Source organism: Condylura cristata, unplaced genomic scaffold (assembly GCF_000260355.1).
Source record: "Condylura cristata isolate star-nosed mole 26May11 unplaced genomic scaffold, ConCri1.0 scaffold00030, whole genome shotgun sequence".
Taxonomy (NCBI): domain Eukaryota; kingdom Metazoa; phylum Chordata; class Mammalia; order Eulipotyphla; family Talpidae; genus Condylura; species Condylura cristata.
The window spans coordinates 1769901-1795263 of record NW_004567131.1 but is presented as its reverse complement, the minus strand read 5'-3'; the positions used below and the strand labels follow the sequence as shown (position 1 = coordinate 1795263).

Here is a 25363-nt window from a genome sequence, read left to right as displayed (position 1 = left end):
TCTGAGTCTCCAGGGATGGCTGACCCAAGAGTAATGTACTGTGTCTCTGATTACAGAGCCCACCTAGTTCTAATTCTTATTTCACTGAAGAAGAGCATTACCATCTGCTTGCAAGAGTAAGGGATTCTCCGCAACCACCTCCTCCCGCCCTCCCGGGATGGGACACAAGTCGTTTCTAAAACCACTCAATTCTCCTAGTTCTTATTGCCCATAAAATGTGCAATGCAATGCCTGTTTGCTTGCCCCTCTGCTTACAAGCCTCCTCCTTTCCACTGTTTTGTCCCAAGGAGTCACGGTTCAGGGACCTAGCTTTTCCTTGAAAAGTTCATGTGACTATTTCTAAATGGAGTATTTGCTTCCAAATTGTGTATGTCCTGCTCCAAAGGAGCAGGTTCAGGCAGCTCCTCTGCGCACCTGTGCCTGTACAGGTGCTTCTTTCCACCTGCTCTCCCTCTGCGGGGCAGCAGCCTCCTGCCTGCCCGTGACCTGTGCCCTGCTGGGGCTTCTCTGCACTGACCTCCCTCAGCAGAGGCCGCTCTCCTAGACAGTCCTCCTGCGGTCACGCAGGCCTCTCTCCGCAAAGCTGTCCCTTTCGGGTAGCGCTTCCTGCCTGCTTGTGCCTAGGCAAGTGTCCTTTTCTCTCCTGTCCCTTTCCCTAATAACCTGTTCTTTAATACATGTTTTATATAAAGAGTAGGTTCAACAGTCACCAACGATATTCTTCATGGACTGTGTTCCCTCCCTCATGTCAGAAGAACCTTAAAAAGGGAAGCGATGCCTCAGAATTGCCATTCTCACAGCAAAGGATGCCATTTTCAGAAACGACAGTTCCAGCAGAATTCCATTGGCAGGACACAATGATAAATATAAACACTTTAATCCTCAAAACAAAGGCATGTGCAAGTGATACAGTAGGGGTTGCTTGGAGAAGAAGTGCCCAGGAGCCGGGCAAGGGAGGCTAGCACAGAGGATAAGATTTGCCCACAGTCGCGTATCACAAGACTCTGGCCTGGCTCTCCAAGCCTGCCTTGGCCAGATTTCTCAACGCATTGCTAGGTAGTGCTGAGCGCTTTCACAGCATGCTTCAGATGTGACTGCATGCACTATCACAGTTCTCGCAGGAAAGCTGTTAATCATTTAACATCTGCATAACTATTAGCAAGAGGTGAGATTGTCTTTGCACATAGACTTAACCTAGCTGATGGCGTGATACATGTCTTTACACAGAGACTCAACCTAGCGCGTTGATGACATGACACGTGCCACTGCTCATTTCTTTTTCGTGGTAACAGTGCAGTGATGTGGAAAACGGCCATTGGTTAACATGCAGTTGTCTTATTTTCATCAGGGCAGCAAAGACTTACATGCTGTACTTACTCTACTACTTGCTTTAAGCTGTTGCATGGCTTTTGTTGAACTTTCAGATTCTGCAGTGTTCTGTGCCTCCCGTGTCCTGTAACTCTGGGCAGTGACCCCCCCAGCCCCACTGGGGACCAGGAGGCCTGGTGTCCATGATTTTTTTATGTGAAATTTTTTCAAGGACCTGAGATAAAGTTATTTTGACTTCTACAACAGCTTTCATTTCCCTAAGGGAATAGTCTCACATGGGACACAGAATCTGCTTCTTTTGGTTTGGGGGAGCACAAGGGAGAAAGAGGTAAAGCTCTGAAGATTCCATTTCTGCCTTTACTGCGTGGTGCTCCTTCCCAGCCCAACGTCCCTTATTGCTCATCCGAGGCACTTTGCTGGGAAGCGGTGTCGTCCAGGCCCATGTCCTCCTGGCTTGCTCTTCTGCAGATCACCCCCACATTCCCCGCCACAACCTCAGCAAGACGGCGGTCACGTAGCTGCCCCTGTTCAGCGGCTTCCGTGGGTTCACATGGATCAGAGAAGTGCTTCCAAAGGGAAAAGAGAAGCAGCAAGGAGCTGAGCAAACATTGTCACCACTGTTTACCCACCCCACTGCCGTGGATATTAAAACCAGAGTTGCTGGAGGCTCAGATGACAGGACCAAAGGGTGGCCTTGGAGGGGAGGGCGTGTGGCGAAGCATGGGTCTAACAGGTGGGGCTGCCTCTGGGCATGGAGACCTGTTCTCGTCCCTGCTGGAAGGGATGACCTTGAGAAAAAGCCATTATGTGCCTGGCACTCCTGGGTTTGGGTCAGTGTTATTTCATCCACACTTAGTCCCTGTCACCAATGCTAAGTTCTAAAGGTTTGGCCCCAGACAGTAGTAATTTTTATCTTGGATGCAAGACTCAATTGTCCTTGTTAGAAAGGATTTGCCAGAATCTGAGAATTCACCCATGGGTTGTCTTAAAGACAGAGTGGCGGTGGGAGAAAGGTATGATACTTTGTGAATTTTTATTAAGGAACTGAAAAAAAAAAAGGAGTCTGTTTTGACCTTTAGTCATTGAACTGAATTTAGCCCAAACTTCTGATGTGACCATTTTCCTTGCTATGGATTAGTGTGGCCTGGGGGCTCCAGGAAGCCCCTGAAGCCCGCTCTGGAAGTTGGCACACCGTTGCGTAAATCCCATGGCTCTCTTTGGGCTGGCTGTGCCAGTGTGATTTCACAGGGCCTGAGTGTGCCTTTTGTATAGTGCCACTTTTCCCTGAGGGAAGAGAGAAGAGTATCTCCACCACCCACCTCCAAACACCGAGCCCAGAACTAGGGTCCACCGGACTGAGCTGGTTATGCTTGTTTAAAGCAACGACTGAGGGCAGGAGAATGGGTGGCCAATCAGGCAGAGCCTGGGAAGTGTCCAACCTGACACCAACTGCTGCCTTCGTGGCTCTTATTTTTTCCGTCCCTACTAGAGTGCAGGAGGGAACTGTTAGGTATATACTTAGGCGCCATTTCAGGTATGCACCACCCGTCAGCTAGCAAGGAACTCTGGGTCAGTAACAGTTTATTTGAGGTGAAGTCCTCAAAACTCTAGTGTTTAAATACCTAACAAACAGAAGACTGTTCAGAACTTTAAAAGTAAATTTGATGCATAGGAATTGATAACAATGTAACTGCAGGGGGACTGTGGGTCCTTTCCTCTCCTTCAGTGTAGACTAGTGTAAAAAGAGAATGAAGACTCAGTCCTGCTGTGTGTGCTGTGTGGATGAGAGAACTTTCCCCCACATCCAGGAACCCCCATAACATGTGCCTGAGGACATGTGCTTCAGAAACAGTTGTCTCCTGCCAGTGACATATACCACTCTGGAAACCCAATGGAAGTAACAGGACTCTCCCAGCACGGGTGCATGATGCATGGGGGTCCTAAGGCCCCAGGGCTGTGCAAAAAGTGGTCCACCCCATGGAGCCCCTTACCCGTGTGGCCTGGCTGGCAGCCCGGGCTGAGGGGCCCATCACGATGTTGACGCTGCTGGAGGACTGGGTGTCACTGGTGTTGCCCCCCTCTGCAGCAGAGAGGCCAGAAATGACAAGCGCGCTTGAGAAGCTCCTCTTGCCAAAGAGGAAGCTCAGAGTAGAGCTGGTGGACGAGCCCAGGCTGGACCTGATCAGTGCCTCGGCCCGCTCTCGCACGCTCAGGTGGCCCGTGGTGGTGACAGGTGGCGGCTGGGAGTGCAGGGATGTGGCTGACGTGTGGAAGGAGAGCCGGCTGCCCGAAAGCCGCTGGGCTAACTCGTGGACCGATGTGGATGTCTGCAGGAAGGCCTGGTGGCTTTCTAGGATGGGGCCTGAGGAGCTCAGGATAGGCGGCCTTTGGCTTAATGTCCCGTGTGCCTGGACAGATTGACTCCTGCCTTTTCTCCTGCCTTTGAAAGAAAGGAGAACAGGTTGCCATGTAGCTGGTCATTGACATTGGCATCTGTGTGTTGAAGATGGTGTCAGGGACTTAGAAGCCTCACTGCTGTCAAGACCCAGAGCAGGAAGCATCACCACAAGGCCCTGAGAACACAACAGCTGACCCAGTGGTGCCTCAGAATCCTGGGAGAGGTTGTGCATGAAGAGCAGCAGGGAGGGTGGGCTTTCCGGTTACCAGGCCTTCCCTGGTTTGAACACTGAACGTCCTGCATTCCCCAGAGCCTCAGTCCCACACAAACGACAGCCACATATCTTGGCCTCAAAAGCAAATTGCGTTTGTTCCTGTGTCAGGATCTGAGATCCAATCCTCATTTGATAAATAGTGGGAGAGCAAACACACACAGGTTTTTATCATTTTTAGTTGTCTTTAAAAAAAAAAAAAGAAAGGGCACCTTGGTGGTGCAGTAGGATAAAGCCAGTACTAAGAGGCTACAGCCACTTCAGCATGAGTTCGATCCCCGCCTGCCCCGGAGGTGATCCTCATGGCTCAGCAGACCTCTCCTGGCCCTCCCGCTGCTCCCCTCAGCAGTGTACTTTGTCAGTCTGCCTGTTCTGCTCCCCATTCTGTCTCTGGTGAACCATCTCACCGCCCCTGCACCTCTGGCCTGAACCCCAGTTCTCTATGCACATATAAATAAATTTTTAAAAAGAGAGAGAGAGGATGAAACTACATGCTGGACTGTTTGTTTTCTAGTTTTCTCTGAAGATCAAGGTCTTGAAGAGGATGTGCCACAGACACTCAAGGGCTTGCCGCGCTTACACAGGCCCAGGCCTCCGTCTACATGTCTAGCACTGGGGGTAGCTCCAGACCCTCCTGGCCCCCGGCTCTGGTTGAGCCTTGTAAAGACTGTGGATTTTACAGAAAAGGAGAGGACTGCTCTCCAAAGACCACATGCTGACCATGTCTCTGAAAGAGGGTGCCTTGAAGCGCATGTCTGTTCAGCTTTGTGGACTAAGTGGTTAGGAGCACAGCTGTGCTTACCAGAATGCTGAATTGCTTCATTTAAGCACTGGGAATTACAAGGGTCTAATTTTAAAGCACTGTTTTGGAGGAAACAGCTAGTGATGTCACTATTCTATCAATTGCCTTATTGACGTGTGACTCCCGAAGCTTCTATAGTTAGGCTTTCAATCCATAAAAGTAGCGCAGGGAGTGACAGACTGGGTACCCCAAATGACCATCCTGCGCATTTTCTCATGTTCCACCTCACACCACAGCTCCAAATTATAACAGTGCATCATCCTGTGAGCCTAAATCATTTATGTGTCTGCAGCCAGACCTGAGAAGTGACATATCTTTTGAGAGATAACCCCTGAGGGAAGAAATGTTAATAAGGAGATTCCAGGCTTGGCCTCAGACCTGCTCCTCCCACGCAGCTAATGGCTGGAAGAGCCCTTCCTCTTCACGTGATGGCGGAGTGTCCTTTTCCAGAGGGCATGGGTGTCCCCACCTGGCTCCCTCCTGCCCATCAGCTGAGGCACAGGGTGCTCCCCCACAATCGCGCTCCCTGGGATGAATGTGGGCACAGGGCTCTCACTCAGCCTGGGGCCCATCTGACCCTTCCCTACTAAATAGTTGCATGAATGATTCCTACAGAGCAAAAAACAAGGGCCCTGACGAATCAGAATTAAGAACAGAGATGGTGATTTGTTAGTTTATTCAGAGTTTGGCAAGGCGAAACATCTGTTTGTGATTTATACTGTTACGCTGATTGCTGTCCAAAAATACCCCACATTCATCCGCAAGGCAGGGATTCTGATGCAGGGTAAAAGACCACCCGCACCGAGTAGGGAACGTCTCAGCTACTTCCAGAAACAGAGAGACAAAGACCCGTCTGTGTGAGAGGGGGATGGTCCATGTCCTACCTAAGATGAGGACAACCCTGGCACCTGCCCTCTCATTTCATTGCTTCTGATTTTCTTATTTTTTTGGGGGGGGAGGGGGTGGAAAAGAGCAGGGGTCACTCTTGATTTTTTAGAAAACAATTACTTTTGCAAGGAGGCCAAGTAAAGCAAGCTGTATTCAAAGCATTTGTGCTTCTCAGGATCATTATTTTAAATTTAGCTTACTCTGCCAATTACCTCATTATCAAATTGTGAGTGTTTCTAGGGGAAACCTCCTTTGGTGCAACCTGTGCTGAAATTCCATATAAATTACTCTCCTTGGTTCATTATCCTGGCCCCGTTCCTGTGCCTCTGACCGCCGTTTGACAGGTTGTTCTGCACAGCCTCCAGGTCTTATTCTCCAATCTGGCATCCAGACCAGTCAGGATTCCTCGCTGCTCTCCACAGTAGGCAGCTGGCCTCCTGCACTGGCCCGGTCCCTCCCAGCTGGGACATGCACTTCTTGCCCCAGGTTGTCAGGCCACAGTGAGGCTGTCTGATGCACTCTGAATGGAGCATGGGAGCACGCCAGCCCTGCATGACAAGCTGGCGCTGGGGACAGCACACACACAGGGGTCTGGCCTTTGGACAGGGTCCTTCTTGTGGGGCTCAGGATCCCAGTTGTCTAGGAGTTTGGCAAGGGCCCAGGGTTGGGATACCAGCTGAGAACTGAGGAGGGGCCCCGAATATGGGAACTGAACCTTGGGTGCTAGGGGTAAAACAGGATCCCTGTCCTTCGACTCTGGCCCATGTTCACTTTCAGTCATTGTTAGCTGGAGCTTCTCATGTGCCCGATCTAGAGAGCCAGTGTGGTCCTGTTGGCTGCACGAAGTATGTGGTGCTCTTCACCTTCACCGACAGAGGATGGCTATGTCATCTCTACAGGCTCAGCATGTAACACACTCACTGACAAATTAGTCACGGGGGCCCAACGTACAAAAGTGCCTTCTTAATGCAACCCCCTTGTAAATGGAGACTTTTCAAATCCCCATTTTGGAGCACAGTTAACCCCAGAATTTTGGGGTGGGTACAGGGCTCCTTAACCTTGGCCATTAGCACCATCTGGGAGGCTCTGAAGATGCTTTGACTGATACAGGGGAGCACCTGCCAATTTCAAATAAACCTCTCCTGACATCCCTTTGGGATGGGAATTTGAGCTCCATCCCTGAGCCGTTGCCCCCGTCATGGTGAAACACCTCAGTTTGCTTTAGTGAAAACTCACCCCATGGGTATTCATCCAATTGGAGCCTCCCAGGTACTGAACTGAGGAGTGGGACAAAGTGGGGATGTCAGCTGTGTCTACACCCCCTGGAGCTTGGGCAGTGTGCGAGAGACTCACATCCACCCTCAGGTTCTCCTTTGGGGTCTATAACCTAAACAGCCTCAAAGGTGCCCTCCCTGCAACACTTTTCATCTGCTACAGGGCCACTCAGGCACCTTGGCACATCTTGTGCTACCCTGGGTGGTTTCTGGGCAGAGTGTGGTCTGCAGGGAACCATGACAGTCAGGAATGCATAGCCAGCTGCTCTCTGGGCTCTCTCTTCTTTGCCGGATCATGCCAGCTTGGTCTGCCTGGGGCCTGTCGCCATGGCATCACCAGGTCAGCAATTGGTTTAGGTTTCCAAGAGAACCCTCTAAAGATGTAAAGTTGGAGCCCTGGAGGGATTCTTGGGGGTGGGGGACGGGTGTTCACAGTACCCAGGACAAGCCAAGAGGATCAGCAACTCTGGTCTCAGGAGTTCTTGGCTGTGATAAAGCAGCTGGCTTCAGCTGAAGTTCCACTAGGAAATTCTGGGACCCAAATACTGTTCCCCTCGCCGGTATCCAAGCCTTAGTGGGAGTGGCTGAATCCAGCCCTTCTGTAACTGGGAGGGGGCCATGCTCTTTCACTCTACGCATGTCTGCTAAGAGTCATCTGGGTGACTCCTAGCAGACACCTGGCCCAGCACTGTGGAGACTCCATTAGGGTTCCCCTTCATCCCCCCGCCACATCTCCCCCATGGAGACGTGGGACATGACGATCTACCCTGCTACATCAGGCAGGGTGTCTGGCTCCAGAATTCCCTATCCATGCTTCTTTCCTAGGCTTCTCCCCATAGTAAATATTGGGCCTTCCCCAGCGGTTTGTACACCAAGGTCCCAGGTCCAGGGTGTGGATGGGGTGGTCGACACATACACAAGGCCCCTCCCCAAGCAAGATGACACAGGGGAAGTGAGTGGGCCATGTTCTTCATGCTGTTCCCTGCAGACCCTGCAGAAGGGGAGGGCCAGGCCACCTGAGTATCCACTGTGTGCTAAGCGTCCTAGGTGCAGCTCACAGCCCCTGACTGTGGACAAGCAGACACAGCGATTGGTGGGCCAAGGCAGGGCAGGGTGGGGACAGTGCCATGTGGACAAGTTGGCCAGAGGCCTTGCTTACGAAGTGGCATCTGATCAGAGGCTGAGTGAGCAAGGGGCTGTGCTGTCTTGTGGAAACATGTCAGTGGGAGGAAGCAGCACCACTGAGTCCCAGGGGAGGACAGGGACAGCTGGAGGGTAGCCTGAGGGCAGGAGAAGGCAGAGAGAGAGAACAGGCCATGTATAGCTGTGTGGGCCAGGTGAGGGCTGGCTGAATTTCCAGCAGCTGAAGCCCCAGGCCTCCAGGACCTCAGAATAAAACCTTATCTGGAAATGGGGCTGCTGCAGATATTACCAGTTAAGGTAAGATGCTACTGGGGGAGGGCAGGGAAGGGCAGGCCCTAATTCAAGCTGACTGGTGTCCTTTTTAACAGGGAGTTTGGACACAGCATGCACGCAGGAAGAATACCATGTGAAGATAAAGGCAGAGTCGGGGGATGGTGTGGGGGTGCTGCCACAAGTCAAGAGGGCCAAGGACCACCAGAAACCAGAAGCTAAGGGACAGCCCTGGAACTGGTCCTCCTCCCAGCCCTCAGGAGGCACCAACTTGGCCACACCTCAACCTGGGACTTCTGGCCTCCAGAACTGTGAGGCTGCCGCGTCAGCCATTCAGTCTGTGCTGGGCTACATCACGCCCTGCGAATGCACACAGCTTGATTCTGAGATGGGAAGCTGTTGTTCAACAGAGCTATGGCCTGAGCTGACTCAAGCTAAAGGTAGATCACTCCGGCTCTTACACAGAGATTGATGACTTTGTGCATCTTTCAGGGCTGCATGAACACACGGAATAAAAACAGCGAGAGATGAGTTCTTCATTTGAGGTGGGGAGCATGGTGGGCCCCAACTATTCTCCCTCTCCCCAGCCAGCTCCCTACCCTCTGTGGGAACCGTCTTACGACCGCTCTCTGCAGGTAGCCAGCTGGCAGGGGGGGAGGCCAGGGGTGGGAGGGCGGACGGTGTTTGTTTCCTGCCCCTTCCCTACTCCCTGCCCACCTTGAAGACCAAAGAACACTGGCTGGCTGGCTCAGGAAGAACTGGATGCCCGCTCTGCCTACTCAGAGACCAGAAGGAAAACTGGTGGCAAGAAGAGCCCTTGCGAGCCAGGAGACAGGACAAAGTCAGGTGCAGCAGTGACACCGCCAGCAGCACAGGTGGTGCGCTGGAGTGAGGGCAGTGGCTGTGCCAGCTCATCCCCAGCATGGGGACAAGGACGACCCTTGATGAAGAGAGGGCGCTTCCTAGGCCAGGCCGAGGTGGCATGGCATGGTGACTTGCCTGAGTACAAATCCCAGATTAACCGCTTATTAGCTGGGGTGTTGTGGGTAGTGAGGTAACTTTCCTAGGCCCAATTTCTTTAGCTGCAAGATGATGAGAGGCCCATTTCCTAGCATCGTGGTGAAGATGCAATAAATCTGCACTAATAAACCACCCCAGATGGGTCTGGCACATGGTTACGCTGCTGAGCGGTTCAGTAGCTCAACATGAGATCAATGCCGCCGAGTTGCAGCAAACACGGCCACCAGGGCTAGCAGCGTGCAGGGGTTGGGTCAGAGCCTTGCAGAGTCCCCAAGAGGGAGGGCAACTCATCTCAGTAGCTGGGCCGGACTCAGGCTGTGGGTGGGAGCCACCAGCAGGAAGGCGGGGAGCCCAGGCCACTGGCTGTCTCCAGCATGCCTGTTACCTTGCAGACAACGGGAAGTCAGGAGTGGTCTTGGTGGGAACACTTTTATGGAGCAATAATGAAAAATTAACAGCTGCTTTGGGCTCTGGCAAAACTGCCACATCACAAGAATCTGTGACTGCTCCCAGCTGCAAGCCTCTGGTTATAGATGGGGCCACATTCAGCACCTACCGCTCTGAATCCTGGGGAGATGAAGAAACCCTAGTTTTTTTTCCAAGTTGGGCAGTGCCAGCCCTTGGCCACCAAGTCAGAAGCTCACCTACATGCCAGCAGTCTCTGACTCTAAAAGCCAGCTTTTCTCTGGTCAGAGAAGCCACTTGGACAGTACCGTACTGGCGAAAGCCAAACATTAAGGCATTTCTGCACTTGGAAACTGCTTTGCATTTTCCTATCTGGAAGATCACTTATTTGATTCTGAACTTAACTTTCTCATGTGATAACCATGGTTAACTGAGCAATGGGACAGTCTGGCTGAGAGCTAGACACTGGAGGCTGGGTCAGGGCAGGTGCTGGGCTCGGGGTTCAAGACAGATGTCCCCTGGCTGGAAGAGGGGTCCTTTGTCCCTGTGAGAGGTAATGTCAGCTGCTTCACCAAGCTACCTATTTACCTGCCTCCCTCCCTGCTTCTGTCTAGCGTCTCCCTCCCTCCCTCTCTACCATCTATCTTCTGTCCTCCTCTCATCCAACAGCTTGTCTGTCTGTCCATTCTTCTGTCTATCCATCCAGCTACCATCCTGCCCATGTCCCATAGGTAAATAATCCAAATTATTTCAGTTAAACCCTCGGACTTGCTCACTTTCAGGAGGCATGGTCTGTTCCTCGCTAACTCACTTGGTGCAGAGCTGGCCGATAAAGCATACACAAAGGTTCTTAATGAATGTTCTGGATGGTGAGGAGGCAAGCACTGGGGCCCAAAGCCAAAGCTCCTAACAGGTTTTGAAGGGCAAAACCCAGTGCAGATGTGCCAGCGGGAAGTGGGGCAGAGCTTCTGTCAGTCTTGCATCTGCCTGGCTGTGTTGCCCAAAAGCCCTCAGCGTCACCAGATCTGACTCAGCGACCACACTCCTTACTACCCAAGAGTGGAGCAGCGTTTTGGAGCCTCATCCATCTGGTCAAATCTAACTAGGTGGGTGTGTTATTATTTTTTAATTTAAAAATAAAATTTATTTATACATGTAAGAACTGGAGTATAGGCCAGAGGAGCAGGGGCAGTGAGAGGACTCACCAGAGACACAGTGGGAGCAGAACTGGCAGATCTACTGAAATACACTGCTGAGGGGAGCAGCGGGCAACACAGGAGAGGTCTGCTGTGCCATGTGGGTCAGCTCCTTGGCTGAGGATCGAACTTGTGCTGCTGTGACTTTGGGGAGCTTCATAATGTGCGCTTTAACATGTTGCTCCACCAGGGAGGGCCCTTAGGTGGGTGTTTTTTTAAATATGATCTTAAATTGTAATGTCAGACTAACTTCAACGGAGGCACACCCTCCATTTCTGTCTGCTGGCACCCACCTTCTCTTTTCTTAACCTTAGAAATGTCAGGTGTTAAGCAGAGGAAGGTAGACCTGGAGAGAAGCAGAAAGGGAAGGCAGGAGGCTTGTCTGAGCACCTCACAGACACAGAGAGGACTGGGATGGACTCACAGACAAAACGCCGCCATGGGTCAGCAGCCAGACACAGAAGGTGCACCATCAAATCACCACCAAATGAGGGAGAGGTAGGGAGGCAAGATGGACAGACAGACGGATGGGTGGCTAAGGGCACAGATGGACAGATGGGGAAAGGATGAAAGCAGAATCTAGCAAGCTTATTCTGAGCAGCACCTAGAAGACAGTAAATCCGGGGCATCCTCTGGCCCAGCTGTTTTTTTTTGGCAAGTTCTCAGAGGTTAAAATATCAGCATATCCCATGGCATTTGCCATGGGGACCAAAGGAAATCTCATCAGTAACCATGAGGTACCTACCTGTTCTCCGCGTCCCTTCACGGGGTGACCAGTGATGCGGTCCCTCTTTTCTGGGCTGTTCTGTGCTGCTCTCCTGACTCTCCCCACTTGGGGCATTGCTCCCCCCTGTGGATGGAGCCTCCCCTCCGTCCACGTCTTCAATGTTAACACTGTTTTGCTGGCCAGCGTCACAATCCTTGCGCATTCTGTGAGCAGAGAAACACTTCTAAAACCCCTAGATGCCCCACCCCCATGTTCACGTCTAAATCAGGGTCAAAACCATGCTTCACTGTACATGTGAGTGGCACACTGGGCTTGTAGGTGGAGAGTGGGAGTGTCTTTTCCCAAACCTCAGGGCCTAATAAGCATCCATAAACTGTTTTAGGATTCCAAGTAGCAATCTCCACCTTCCAAAAGAGCCCTGAGCTCTAAGGCCCAACGAGGCCTTGTGGTAGATTCTGGCAAAACTTCTTAGAACTCATGCTCACTTATCAGAGACATTATTATAGACAAGTAAGAAGACATGGTGGGTGAGGTGAGTGCTGGGGGCTCAGGCCTGCCTGGACGGGTGTAACAGATGTATGCCAGCTCCTCTTAAAGGCCCATCATCTTCACCACCCTGTGCACCTCAAGCCCCACCCCCAGGGAGTGGAGTTTGAGGAAACAGATTCTCTGCATGAGGGTTGCTATTGATCACAGTCTGAAACTGCTGGCTGAAACAGATCTGTTAGATGTCATTTGGGCTGGGCAGTTTTAATCAGATCGATGAAAACAATATGAAATTCTAAGTAGACACTGCACACGCTCCGTGCCCTGCCCCGCCCCGCTCCCTCAGAGGGCTTTGTCGTAGCCGACCTTAACAGTTGGGTTCGCAGCCACGTGCTGATGCAGTCCAAAGTGAGGGGGCCGCTCCAGACATTCTTCAGTTGCCTGTGGGTCCCTAGATAGGATGTGGTTAGCGGGGAGACATACATGGGGTACCCCAGGGGCTGATCACAGGAGGAATTAATCAAGTTTCGGAGGACCTGCTTATTGTTCTGGATGCTGCCGCGCTCTGGGTTGCGGTTCCGGAGAAAGATGAGCTCTTGCTGCTGCCCAGCCCAAAGTCCTCGGACACATTCTTTATTAACCTAGAGGTGAGGGAAGGAGCAGGGAGAAGAGCACATGGCAGCCTGTTGGCTTCAACCCACACTGAGAGAGCAAGGCTGGGTCTGAATATGGGTGGCTAAAGATATCTACATAGTCATGACAGGCAGCTCTGTCTGGGATAGGATGCCATTTTCGTAGGGAACATCAAAAGAAAATCAGTCATGTTAAACTATTTGAAGTTAGTTTTCAGCCCACTGGTTTGAAGCTATAGGAAAAAAAGGAAGGAAATTCTTGGGTCCAGAAAAAGGTTATAGTAAAGGTCTAGAATTTTAGAGAAATTTGAAATGACATCATAAAATATTTATTTCAGAAAATACTCTAAAATAATACTCATAAAAATAAGGTAGACCCTGACCCCTCACCAACATGTGCACCTGCCGGGAGTTCTGGCCAACGCCCTTGCCCAACACCCTTGTTCTCTGTGGTGGGAAGTGACCCTGGCAGGAGAACGGAGCCCCTCTGGCTCCGTGGCCACCTCTGCTTGAAGGCCAGAGCTCCTCCCAGACCACATCCCTGAGCAGAGAGTGCTGGTGCTGGACATGAACATTCCATGTCCCTACTGGGGAGACTCATGCCAACCCAGGAAGAATGGCCACTGTACCTTGATCACCTTGAAGCTCAGGAAGCTTCTGTGCAGCATGATGACCTTGTACTCATCAGTACCTTCGTCTACCACGTGCCGCAGGGTGAGCAGCTCTTCCTTGTTGGAGAGCACGGCGCCCCTCCAGGCTGGGTCACCCTCATGGCAGATCACCACTTTCTTCTCAAAGGACTGGATGGCCTCATAAAGGACCACAGGGTCTTCATACTCGTCCGGGCAAGTGAACTGGTCCTGGAGAACGACATCCATCAGCGAGGGCTGAGAGCTGACCCTCAGGATGCGTGCAGGGGGCGATCTGGCCAGTCACCTACGAGGCTAAGTCCATGTCCATGTCCTTGCCCTTGTTCTGAATTCTGAGCTGGAGAGGGGTCATCTCTTCATCCCAGTCATTACCCTTATGGCTAGAATGCTCCTAGGGAGACACCTAGGAGGCTTGGGTGCCCATGCCTTTCAGATACATTCTGGAGACTTTCAAAGTGTCCCATATCCCTCTTCCATACTAGTAGAATATCATCTCCTAGCAGCTCCTAGATAAAATTGTCTCCGGTCAACATGAAGACTACCCAGATAGCCTGCTGAGTTACCTAAGCATTAAACACACTCTCAAGTGTTGGGCCTAGAAAGGGAAACCTATTTTTGAATGTTTTCTTTCTTAATGTTGCAGACCTGGTCTTTTTATAAAAATGAACTTTTACCTGGTGAAGCTTCAGGGACATCCTGATAGCTGGAGCAACCACCTTATGCAGCAGGTCCATATCTGCAAAGACCCACTCATCTCGTGCTGTGATTCGAAAGTCTCCTTTAAAGAGCGTGTGGAGACCATACAGGAAGGAATCCAGGCTGCAAAGCAAAGTCTGAATTACTGGCCATTCACACCGAGCAAATGGTGTTCATGATCCTGTCTCTTTGAGCAAGGTCTCATCTCCTGTTTGTCATGTCAAGAACTGTCGTATCTTCAGGCTGGCCAGAGCAGCTGCACCCTGCCACCCACAGTTGGACCCCCACACTTGGTCTCTAAATGAGATGGTCAACACTATAGTCAGAACTGGCCCAAAATGCACACTCCTAAAATCAGAGCAATGTGACAATATATTCTACACTGATAATCTCACTTCTCAGGAAGATGAGGTGAACTGTAAGGTTGCCAAGGGGCTTTTACTATTCTTCTTTGCATTTCTGGATATTAGTTTTGGGTTATGTTACTCATAATGCATATGGGATTCTATCAGAATACGGAGAAAGAAAATGAAATCTCAAATTGGTCATTTAGAGGCTCAGAAAACATCTGTTTCCAGCCCAACTCTTTTTAAATGGCTACTGGAAAAGACATGGTATAGAGGATTAAAAGGAATGACCAAAGAATTGTTCACGTTTTTAGCTTTCCAGGTCTTTCCTGCCTTGCCTTCATTTACATGGAACTGAGTATTGCCTGGATCAAGAACTAAGACTAACTCAAGGGAAATCTTTCAGAGCATGGGTTTCTTGGATTTGGATAAACAGTTTGGGTAAGTGACTCATTCTAATTGTGAAGAAAGGAAGAAGGGCTCTTTTTCTTTCCTTTTGTTTCCATGAATAGACTGGATCATAGCTGCCTGAATGACCCTGGCCTCTAACATCCCTGAGAGGTAGTTAGGAGGAAGTGCAAGAAACAGCATCCCTGACAGGGACTGAACTGGGACAGAATGAGCAGGAAAATGTGTGTGAAAGAGACTCTCCAAGGATGGCTGCTCATAAGGATTTAATGAGTTGGCTCACCAAGCAAAACTTTTGATTCAACATAGCACATTAGACCTGCACATCAGGGAAATAGTTCCACTGATTGCTATTTTCGCATTTCATTGTGAAATGTACCACTATCATTTATTTCTACCTAGAACTCCCTTGAGAGAGATGCTGAGGTTTCTAGTCAAAGCAGACTGTGGGAAACGGAAGCAGCCAGGGTCTAATCTAATCAGATGGGACTAGAGGACCCTGTAGCTGGAAGAGCCTGGAACCTTCCAAATAGTGTTTCAGGAGGTAGCTTTCCTGAAAAGGCTCTCTTATCATATAACAAAGATTCTTGGGGGCTGTGAGCTTTAGCCACTGTAACAGAAGGGAGTTATGGAATTACAGGCTACATTAGGGTGAATAGAAGCCTTTTAAGCATTTTCTGTACTCTCAGTGGGAACCATTTATCAATGTTTCTACCATCATGCCAAAGCTAAGTACAGCAAAGGAAGAGCTATGCTGTTATATACATATACACATACATATACATATACATATACAAGTACATACACATACACATACATACATACATACATGCATACATATATGACTATATATATAGAGAGAGAGGAGAGATAGATAGATGGACAATTTTTTTTAAATGGGTGAGGTTTTAGACCCTCCAAGGTGACACAGCATGTTAAAGGCAGCACTGCAAGCTAGCTGCAGCTGCTTCAGTGCATGTTCGATCCCTGGCCCCAGAGGTGACCCACATAGTGAGGCAGACCTCTGTTGACCCACCCGCTGCTCCCCTCAGCAGTGTACTTCGTCAATCTGCCTGTTCTGCTCCCCACTCTGTCTCTGGTGAATCTCCTCACCGCCCCTGCGCCTCTGGCCTGTGCCCCAGTTCTGTATGAATAAACAAATAAACAAATATAATTTTTTAAAAAAGGGTGAGGTTTCTTTTGGGAAAGATGGGAAATACCACACTGCTTTGTAGACACGTTAAGAGAAAACATTCCTACTAGGGTAAAGAAAGATTTAGGGGCTTGTGCAAATATGCAGAGCAACATCTGCAGACAAGAGAAGAGCAAGGAATTCAGGGCATCGGCCCACTGTGTGTTTGCAGCACATGCACAGCCACCAAGATACCTTCTGATCAGGAGGGAAAACACCTCCCCAAAGGCTCCCTAAAGCAAGTGAGCTCTTCTGCAAGACCCCAACAACAGATGCTTTACTTGTCATTTCTCTCTTCAGAGAGACTGACATGTTGTGGCACTCGAAGCTGTTCTATTAAGTGAAATGAGTCTCCATATAGCAAACTCAATATGGTGTCCCACTAGGTTGGGGGTATTAGCCCCAGTACCTTCAAGGCAAAAGTATCCTAAAAGCGAGGTGTTTCATTATCTGCCTTTCAGAGACTGAAAAGCAGGAAGACAGAGAGATATGACAAGCTGGGGGGAGAGAGCAGAAGTCTCTGGAACACCTGCAGTACATTTCTTATTCAGAGCTTCAGAGGGCTTTGTCTTTTTAGTACTTACCTAGACATGACAAGCTCCCACCCCTGGGTCAACAGCTGGAGTGGGAATATAATTTTACACCTCAGTCAGTCAATGTTGGCCTTCCTGGGGAATAAAACACACCCCACACAACTTTTGCTGGGATAGATCCAGCATCCCGCCTGACGATGCTAACGAAGGAGGTCTCTTAGTCACTGTCATAGGGTTTGTTGGCCAGGAAATCAGCAGTGTAGGAACAACCACATCCAGCTCTGTGATATTAACACAGAGGCTAGGGCAGAGGAGACCCCAGAAGAAATCTGTCATGTGTACCATACCCACACATAGGGAACCAAAAATTAGCACCCAGGGCATCACAAGCTTACATGGCACCCCTATATATGCTCAAATTTTAATAAATAAGAATGGCACTAGAAAACAGTGCTCCTTAATATGATGATAAGTAGCTAATACTTGAATACACTTTCTTTTTCCTGGAAAAAGCTGGTATGTATTGTTTAGATTCTAACGTTGCCCTACTCAACCCAAGAACAAATTTGTGCCTTTACCCCATCACCTGCATCCATTAGAAGAGAACATGGCTGCCTTGCTTCCTTGCTACGCTTCTACTCCTTCTCTTCAGGACTTGATCCACAGAGCCAGGAAAAGCAGTGACCTTGCCTTTGCAATAGAGCATGCATTTGTGTATGTGCACATGCACATGTGTACATGTCTATGCGTGTTCACATGTGTGTTGGAAGGACTCCCAACTTTTGCTGGGACAGACCCGGCAGACACCAATGACCATAAAGATGTGTTAAAGAGGCCCTCTGATTGTACCAATTCCTGTTTTTGTCTTTCTGGATCCTGACCCTGCTTCCTATCAGATAATGATTCAACTTTTGATGAGGAACATAGATAAGTGGCTGTTTTCTGGCTTGAGAATTGTGTTTTCTCAGCTGGTCACAGCAGGTACTTCTGCTTGCATGTGATGAGGGCTTATGCTTCAAGAGGTGTAGCCCATTTCAGCATCGGCATTTATCCACTACCTTTCATTGGTGATGAGAATGTGAAGATGGTCGGTGGATGCACAGTTATTTTCACTCTCTTGTATTCTCATCTTTCTATATCCATATAGCTTTATTTTAGCCAGAGGTTACCTAGGTCTTCTAAACCCCACTTTTGTTCAAAACCATTGACCAACTCAGCTCACTTATCACCTACACCCTTTCTCACTGGTTCTCAATTTCAGGACATCTGGCAATGACTTGATGAACATCATTTTTTGAACCGTTTCTGAATTTTACAACTGGAGAAGGTGCTTTTGGCATCTAGTGGGTAGAATCCAGGCAGGGATGCTGCTTCAATGCACAGAATAGCCCCCCCATAATAAAAGATCAGTTTTGGACTGATGCTGCTGAAAAACCCTGCCTTTCAGAAAAAAAAAAAAAAGCCATAGGGAGACACAGATTTTAATATTTTGACAATGGAGTCATTATTTTGGATCCAGTCTTCAGGATCCTTACAATTCAGAAGGAAATAACCCTAACACTAGGGTCAATTCTGCAGATCCCGAGGATGGGCTTTCTGGAACAAAGACTGATGTGTTCAATTTTGGTATAAACTTCTCTCAAACAGGCCTGTATGCTATGTGTTTGCAGACAGGCAATGCAAAGAGCCTTGTGCTATAGCACACAGCTATAAACGGAGAGTCTGCAGAACACATGCAAACAATTAAGTGTGATTTGCAAGCTGGATTTTCCATGTTTGCTATTAGTCATGGAGATGCTTAGGAGCATGTGCTTGTTTACCTAAGTCAGGGTCCCAAGCTCAGAGCACTGTGACCTTGGAGATGGTCACGTGTCCTGTATACTTCCTTCCCCACCACAGCACCCAGCTACTGGGCACTAGTCAATTTCCTGCTGAAGTTCCCCTAAAACAACAATGCAGGTGATTAGCACCACCTCTAATCAACTAGAAGTGAGACAGTAAGGACAGTACACTTTTCTGGTGATTTCTGGAAGACTGACAACTTCCTCTCCCATCAAATCATCTCAGCTTCATGAATGCCTGTGCAAGATACGTGGGTTCCTAGGAGCTGGCTACTAGCTGGCCACTCATGGGCAACTGTGACCTAGTAGCTATCTATAGGGCACAGGAGAGCATTCCCTGACTACTTAGGGAGTATAGCTCGGATCATGAGACAGGCCCGGGGGACACTTCGGCCGCTGGTGACTTGATTACATGACTATCACCATGATGGTCTCGGATAACTTTGCCTGTGATAACATCAAATACTTAGCTGCCACAAATGTCTTCTTGACATACGGTCATGATGTCCCCTTTGTCCCTTGTAAAACTTCCTACCCCATCCTACAGGCTTTATTCCTCATACCATTGTTTCATGATCAGTTTTTACTAGCCTGAATGCTTTCAGTAAATGGCACAAGAACTTCTGCCTTGCAAACCTGCTCCATGACTGTTGTGTTTTCATTGTGTTCTAGCTACAAAGCGGCAACAAAGTTCCTGTCACAACCAAGGTGCATTATTATGGTCCTCTCATTTAGCAGGAAGCAGAGCAGAAAGTATTGAGGAAAGTATGAGACAGGTGGGAACCCATATTCTATACACCACACTTACACCACACTGAAGAAGCAAAGGGGTTGCAGAATGGCCGTCTCCTGGCTATCACCTTACCAAGAAACACAGACTTGCTTTTGAAATGTGTAACGGGTTATATTCTTAAAAACCAGCTAGAGATTATGTTAAGATTAATCTCTTCAAAGGCTTCTGTTGAGCCACATAGTAAAACCACGAAGACAGTGTAGGTCTTGAGCTTCCCACAGCTCCATCCTCCTGAGGTTGGTCACCAGCAATTTTCCAATTGTTCTCATTGCTATAGATATTCAGCAAATCTAAACTGATAATGTAACCATTTTTTTAAAGATTTATTTATTTATTCATACAGAACTGGGGTACAAGCCAGAGATGCGGAGGGTGAGAGGATTCACCAGAGAGAGAGTGGGGGGCAGAACAGGCAGATGGACGAAGTACACTGCTGAGGGAAGCAGCGGGCGGGTCAGGAGAGGTCTGCCTCGCCATGTGGTCACCTCCGGGGCAGGCGGGAATCGAACTCATGCGGAAGTGGCTTAAGCTTCTTAGTGCAGTGCTTTAACCCGCTGCGCCACCAGGGAGGGCCAATGTAACCATTTTTTAAATGCACTTTTCATCTGAGAAGCTACCTTCTTGGCTCTAAAATAACTCCACCTCCTGCTTTGGATATCATCTCTCTCTTACACTGGGAAGCAAAAAATGGTGTCCCTCACATAGTTCTAAGCCTTCTGACTTGGAGCTCAACTGTTATGTGGGGAGGCATCCTATGGCCCAGCAGAGCTAGAAGAGTAGGGAGCCGGGAGATAGAAGAGTAGGCTCCCCCCAAGCTCATATTTGGGCTCTGATATTTGTAGTTAATATTTGGGTAAGTCTCTTGTCCACATTATCACCTACTTTTTTTCTTTGTTCATCCTTTGGATCAAGCATTACAGGGAAATGTGAGGGCTGGGGAGAAGCATTTGTGTGCACAAATGTGGTTCTATAACAGTGGGTACAAGCCAATTGAGGGAGAGACAAATGAGGGCCAGCATTCAGCATCCACTTGGCCTTGGGCACTCATGCCTGGGTCCTGAGAGACACGGACGTATGGATGAGATGGGGCATTGAGAGCAAGATGTCAGCAACTCCTATAGAAAAGGGATCTGGTCCAGAGAGGATCAGGGGCCCCTTGCCCCAGAGGGTAAGGTGCCCTGAGCCCAGTTCACAGGGTGCTTTGAGAGCCACGACACAGACATTAGCAGGTGCTTTGGACTTTCTCAGCAACACAACCCATCACAGGGTATATTCTCAAACAAAGCTTAAGTAGGTGAGGAGGAGATGGGGTGGCCAAGTCACTCCAGGAAAATGACCACAGAGATTAGGGGCAAACTGAAGAATTCCCACAGAGCATATGGGATTAATGGTGGCAATTAGAGCAGGAATCTAGAGTCTGGGAAGGACTTTGCAATGGAAAAACATTGTACAAAGCAATGTGCTTATGTCTTCTCCAGCTGTGAAACAGAACCAAAAATAGTACCTGTCTTATTCCCTCACCCCCCCCCCAGAGAGAATAAAGTGCATCCACTCACACAAAGCACTCAGAGCTGCTCCTTGTACCTGGTGAGGCTGCTGGAGAGTGGTTCTGCTATTCTTATGCTTATTTTCATCCTAAACTGGTCTGTCCAGCAACAGAAACTTTGGATATAAACCAAGACATTTATATTGCAGGATCTCTTATAATCACTGGCAAGCAAGCCGCTAAAGGATTTCAGGGATGCTATTTCAAATAAATCCCCAGTAAAATGTGAAATAATAATTCTCAAGTGAGAAATAACTCAAAGGCTAGGTTTGATGAAGAGCTCTGAAAACTATTTCCTACTCTCCAGATATCCCAGAGTTCCATGCTTTGGCGCCTCTGCATCCCTAAGAGCTGTCACCTAGTGTAAAATGCTCCCCAAGGCCACCTGAGGACTGCAAGGACTCACCCACCTGGAGGCACAGATGTATTGCTTGTTCAAAATTAAAACTAGATATCCAGGCCCAATCCCTAGAGTTCCGAAGCTGGCAGTTTGTAAGGGGGCCCGGAGGTCTCTATTTTGATCAAATTGCCCAGGTAATTCTGAAGTGTAATAAAGTTGGGGGCTCATAAGACAGAGTCTGGGTGTCTCCCAAAGTTGTCCAGGCATTTCAGACAAGCCAGTACACAAGATCCGATACAAGGCCACTAGAGAGGTGACTTTGTCACAGTGCTACTGTTCAATGTCCCAGGAATTCTTATTCTGTTTTCTATGCTTTAAATTTTGATATTCAACATCTGATTTTGGCATGATGATTTCATCATCTTTGTCAGGGCTTTGTATCATGTTTACTTTGCTTATTTCTCTTTTGGTTTCTGACTTCTGAGTTCCTAACCCCCATATGGCAAGTGGACCTAAATATTTTCTGTGAGATGATCGAGGATGATGACTGGCCACAGTTTGGGGCTTCATCTCAAATAGTCCAAAATATTCCAAAGAAGAAATTCAAATGTCCAATAGGTATATCAAAAAATGATCAATATCATTTATGATCAGGGAAATGCAAATCAAAACCTCAATGCAATATCACCTCACATTCTCACCTATGAGAATGGCCTATATTTAAAAGTCCAAACAACAGATGCTGGTGAGAATGTGGGGAGAAGGGAGCCCTTTGACACTACTGGTGAGAATGCAAACTGATCCAACCACTAAGGAAAACTATTTAGAAATTCCTCAAAACACTAAAAATGGGCCTACCATCTCATCCAGGGATCTGACTCCTAGGTATCTACCCATAGGACACAAAAAGATTGATTTGAAAGGAAACCTCAGTCCCTTATGTTTATTGCAGGTTTACAATAACTAAGATATGGAAACAACCTGAAGCCCCCAAACAGATGAGATCAATAAGATGTGGAATTTACACACAATGGAATGCTAGTCAGCAATCAAAAAGCCAACCTCATGCCATTGGCAGCAACACAGATGGAGGTGAAAGGATTATGCTTAGTGAAGTAAGCCAGAAGGAAGAAGAAAAATATTGGATGTTGTCACTTATAGGAGAACACAGAGGAACCAAACAAAGGGTAAGTAGAAAGACCAAACTTGCCAAGATCTGAAGCATACATCTGGGAAGGGCGAGGGAGAGAGGTCAAAGCAAGGGAGGGAAAAGCATGGAGGGCTGTGGTGATAGATCTCAGGTGCCATGGTGGAGGGAGAACTATGGGGACTACACCGCAGGGGAGAAATCAAATACCGTACAGAATGAACAATGTCAGAAAAGAAATTTTAAAAAATCGAATCAAGACTAGGGAGGAGTAACAGATTATGAGCCAGCAGATTGTATTTGGAGACTGTGGGTGAAAGGGGTGGGCACACGGCTCATGTGACCCCAGACACGACAGTTACAAGCCGCCACAGGCCCGTGTCCCGGAGCACGCAGCCTGCAGTTCAGGGGTCGGCACAGCACATCTATGTTGGCTCCTTTCCCTATGGATTTTAAAGTTTAGCTTCATCTTGAAATTTTTTCTCATCTTGGAGCATAATCTACTCAAAGAGACAGTGTAGCTTCTTCAAATATGTTGCTTCTGAAAAACACAGCCATTTTCTGACCTTGTTTCTCTATAAATGAAGCAATGGTCAGGATTCACCCCTCACCTTTCATAGAAGACAGTCACCAAGCCTTCTGGTTGTCTTTGGGCTCAGCGAAACTGTTCTGACTTCTTCCTAAACGTGTCTTTATATTTGTTTGCTTTTCTGTGTGGCTGACACAGTTCTCTAAAGGAGATATGCCCCAAACTCCAAATTAAAAAATATTGTCAGTGTTTGCTTGTCACATCCGTACTAGTCCACCCGACCTCCACAACAAGCTGGCACTGAGGACCTTTAACATACGTGTGTTCTTTTGCTCAGTTGCTCTCAGTTTGTCATTTAAAATGAGCCTCAAATTACTCATGCTCCCTAAATTTCCATGCACATATTCCATCAAAGTTACATCACCTGCTTTATAGTCAAAACATTTCTTCAACAAATCTATCAAATGAAGCAGAGTTTGTGATTTAAGTTAGTCAGCTGTTTGAGGTTTATCCAGGAATACTTGTCTGTTGCCCTTTAATATTACGTGCAAATGACTTCTTGGCTCTCATGGAGAACATCTACGGAAATACTCCTGATTCTGAAATTAAACAAGGCTACAGTGATATGTGCTCATGAGCTGCTCATACTTTGAACACAGCTATAAACATGCTAAGCAAAGTACTAGCAAACTGAACCCTTCACTCATGCCCAAGCAGAGCTTGTCAGAATTGTAAAGATGTTTCACTTTGAGGACATCCATTACATAACCTGTTATATTACTGGATTTAAGGAGGCTATCATCCAAACGTATGCCCTCAAATTCTATAATTCAACATCCTTTTCTGATAAAAGTTTTAGCAAGCAAGGAGATGATTTGGAGAAAATATGGTATAAGAAAACCTAGACTAATCTTATTTGTAACACTATTATTCTCATTCTCATTTGTGTCTATAGTGTGGCAAGGGGACTGGGGGAGGCAGATAACAGCCCCTCAAAGATGTCCAGGCCCTAGCCCCTGGGACCTGTGCCTCTTTTAGCTTACACGATATTTACATGGGATCAAATTGAGAGCTTTTTGATAGTGAGATTTTTTCTGGATTATCTGGGTGGGCCCAAAAGAGCCAGTGGGTCCTTATAAGGGATGCATGGAGGTAGAGTTTGAGTCAGAGAGATCTGAAGATGCTACACTGCTGGCTCTCAGAGATGAAGGGAGGGATCATGGCAATGCAGGCAGCCACTAGAATAGGGGATGGAATTTCCTCTCAGAGCCTCCAGAAGGAACACAACACTGTGCACACCTTGCTTTCAGTTTAGAGAAACCCATTGTGGACTTCTGACTTCCAGAACTTTGTAATAACACATTTATGTTACTTTAAGTCACCAAGTTGGTGGTGACTTATGCACTATCATAATAAAGCTATGAAATATTTTCAAATAAATTCATTAGGACATTAGAACCTCCCCCCAAAAGACAATTTTACCAAAATAGATTTTTGAAAAACAAAGTAATTACAAATTTACAAATTTCCTCAAATTAATTGGTAAATTCAACAGTCTCAATAAAAATTCTACCAGAGAGTTTTTTTTTTCCTTTTAATAGAATGTGATTCTAAGTTTTGCAGAGAAAATGAACCAGGATACCATCCCCTCAGAAAACTATAAGGGACAGAAGTAAAGACAGAGCATTGGGACTTATCAGGTATCAAAAGAGTGTATTATTTTGGTTCTGTTATAAGAAAAAAGATCTCAGTCACCTTTATAGAAATATAAATCCAGAATTTACAGGAATGTACTGTATAGCAAAAATGTTACCTCAAGTTTTAACTAATTAAATGTTTAATTAAATAACTAGTGATGACCTATGTGTTGGACTATCAGATACTCAGTTGGGGGTGGAGGCAATGAAAAACAAAACAAAACAAAACAAAAAACAAACAGGCTGCTGCTCTGCAGTCAGAAATGAAGTTCTTTGTCTGTGAGCCAGGAGTCTGTGGACACTGTCAGAATCCATGAAACAGTGACAAGACAGCTAATAAGTAGAGCAAAATTAAACTGCAAGACTTAACAGGATGCAAAAACTAGGTGGAAATCAATATAAACAATTAATAAATGATATTTACAAATTCATTACAATGATTATAGAGGCTAGTATTTTCATACCTGGATCCATAAAACATTTAATAAAGGACAGGGGCAACTTGATAGAAAGTATTTTCAACATTGACTAAATTTTAATGAGAATAGCTCCTAAAAACCACTAGGTCCCTCAGAAAAATGGCAAAAGAATATAAATTAGCAGGCAATTCACAGAAAATAAAATGTGAACAATAAATATATAAACATTATTTTGACCTTTAAAGCCTCACTATTAATAACAGAAATACAAATCCAAATCAAGATAAAATTGCCCATGAGACTAGAAACTTTTATTTATTTATTTATTTATTTATTTATTTATTTATTTATTTATTTATTTATTTATTTATTTATTTATTTATT

At 47.4% G+C, this 25363-nt stretch overlaps 1 protein-coding gene across 3 annotated transcripts in view; it reads right to left on the bottom strand.

The window, feature by feature from the left end:
• Window positions 1-861: 861 nt before the first annotated feature.
• Window positions 862-25363, bottom strand: part of PCNXL2 (pecanex-like 2 (Drosophila)) — a 272672-nt gene continuing 248170 nt past the window's right edge. The window contains exons 29-34 of one of the 3 annotated variants that reach the window (XM_004691129.2): window positions 14166-14310; window positions 13471-13701; window positions 12576-12850; window positions 11742-11926; window positions 3321-3769; window positions 862-1895 (exon numbers count right to left, since the gene is read on the bottom strand). In XM_004691129.2, the coding sequence (XP_004691186.1) occupies window positions 1722-1895; window positions 3321-3769; window positions 11742-11926; window positions 12576-12850; window positions 13471-13701; window positions 14166-14310 (1459 nt within the window). In that variant the 3' untranslated portion in view covers window positions 862-1721. Of the gene's footprint in view, window positions 1896-3320; window positions 3770-11741; window positions 11927-12575; window positions 12851-13470; window positions 13702-14165; window positions 14311-25363 lie in introns of those variants that run through there. The other 2 variants (XM_012731293.1, XR_001145936.1) reach the window with 2 other exon arrangements.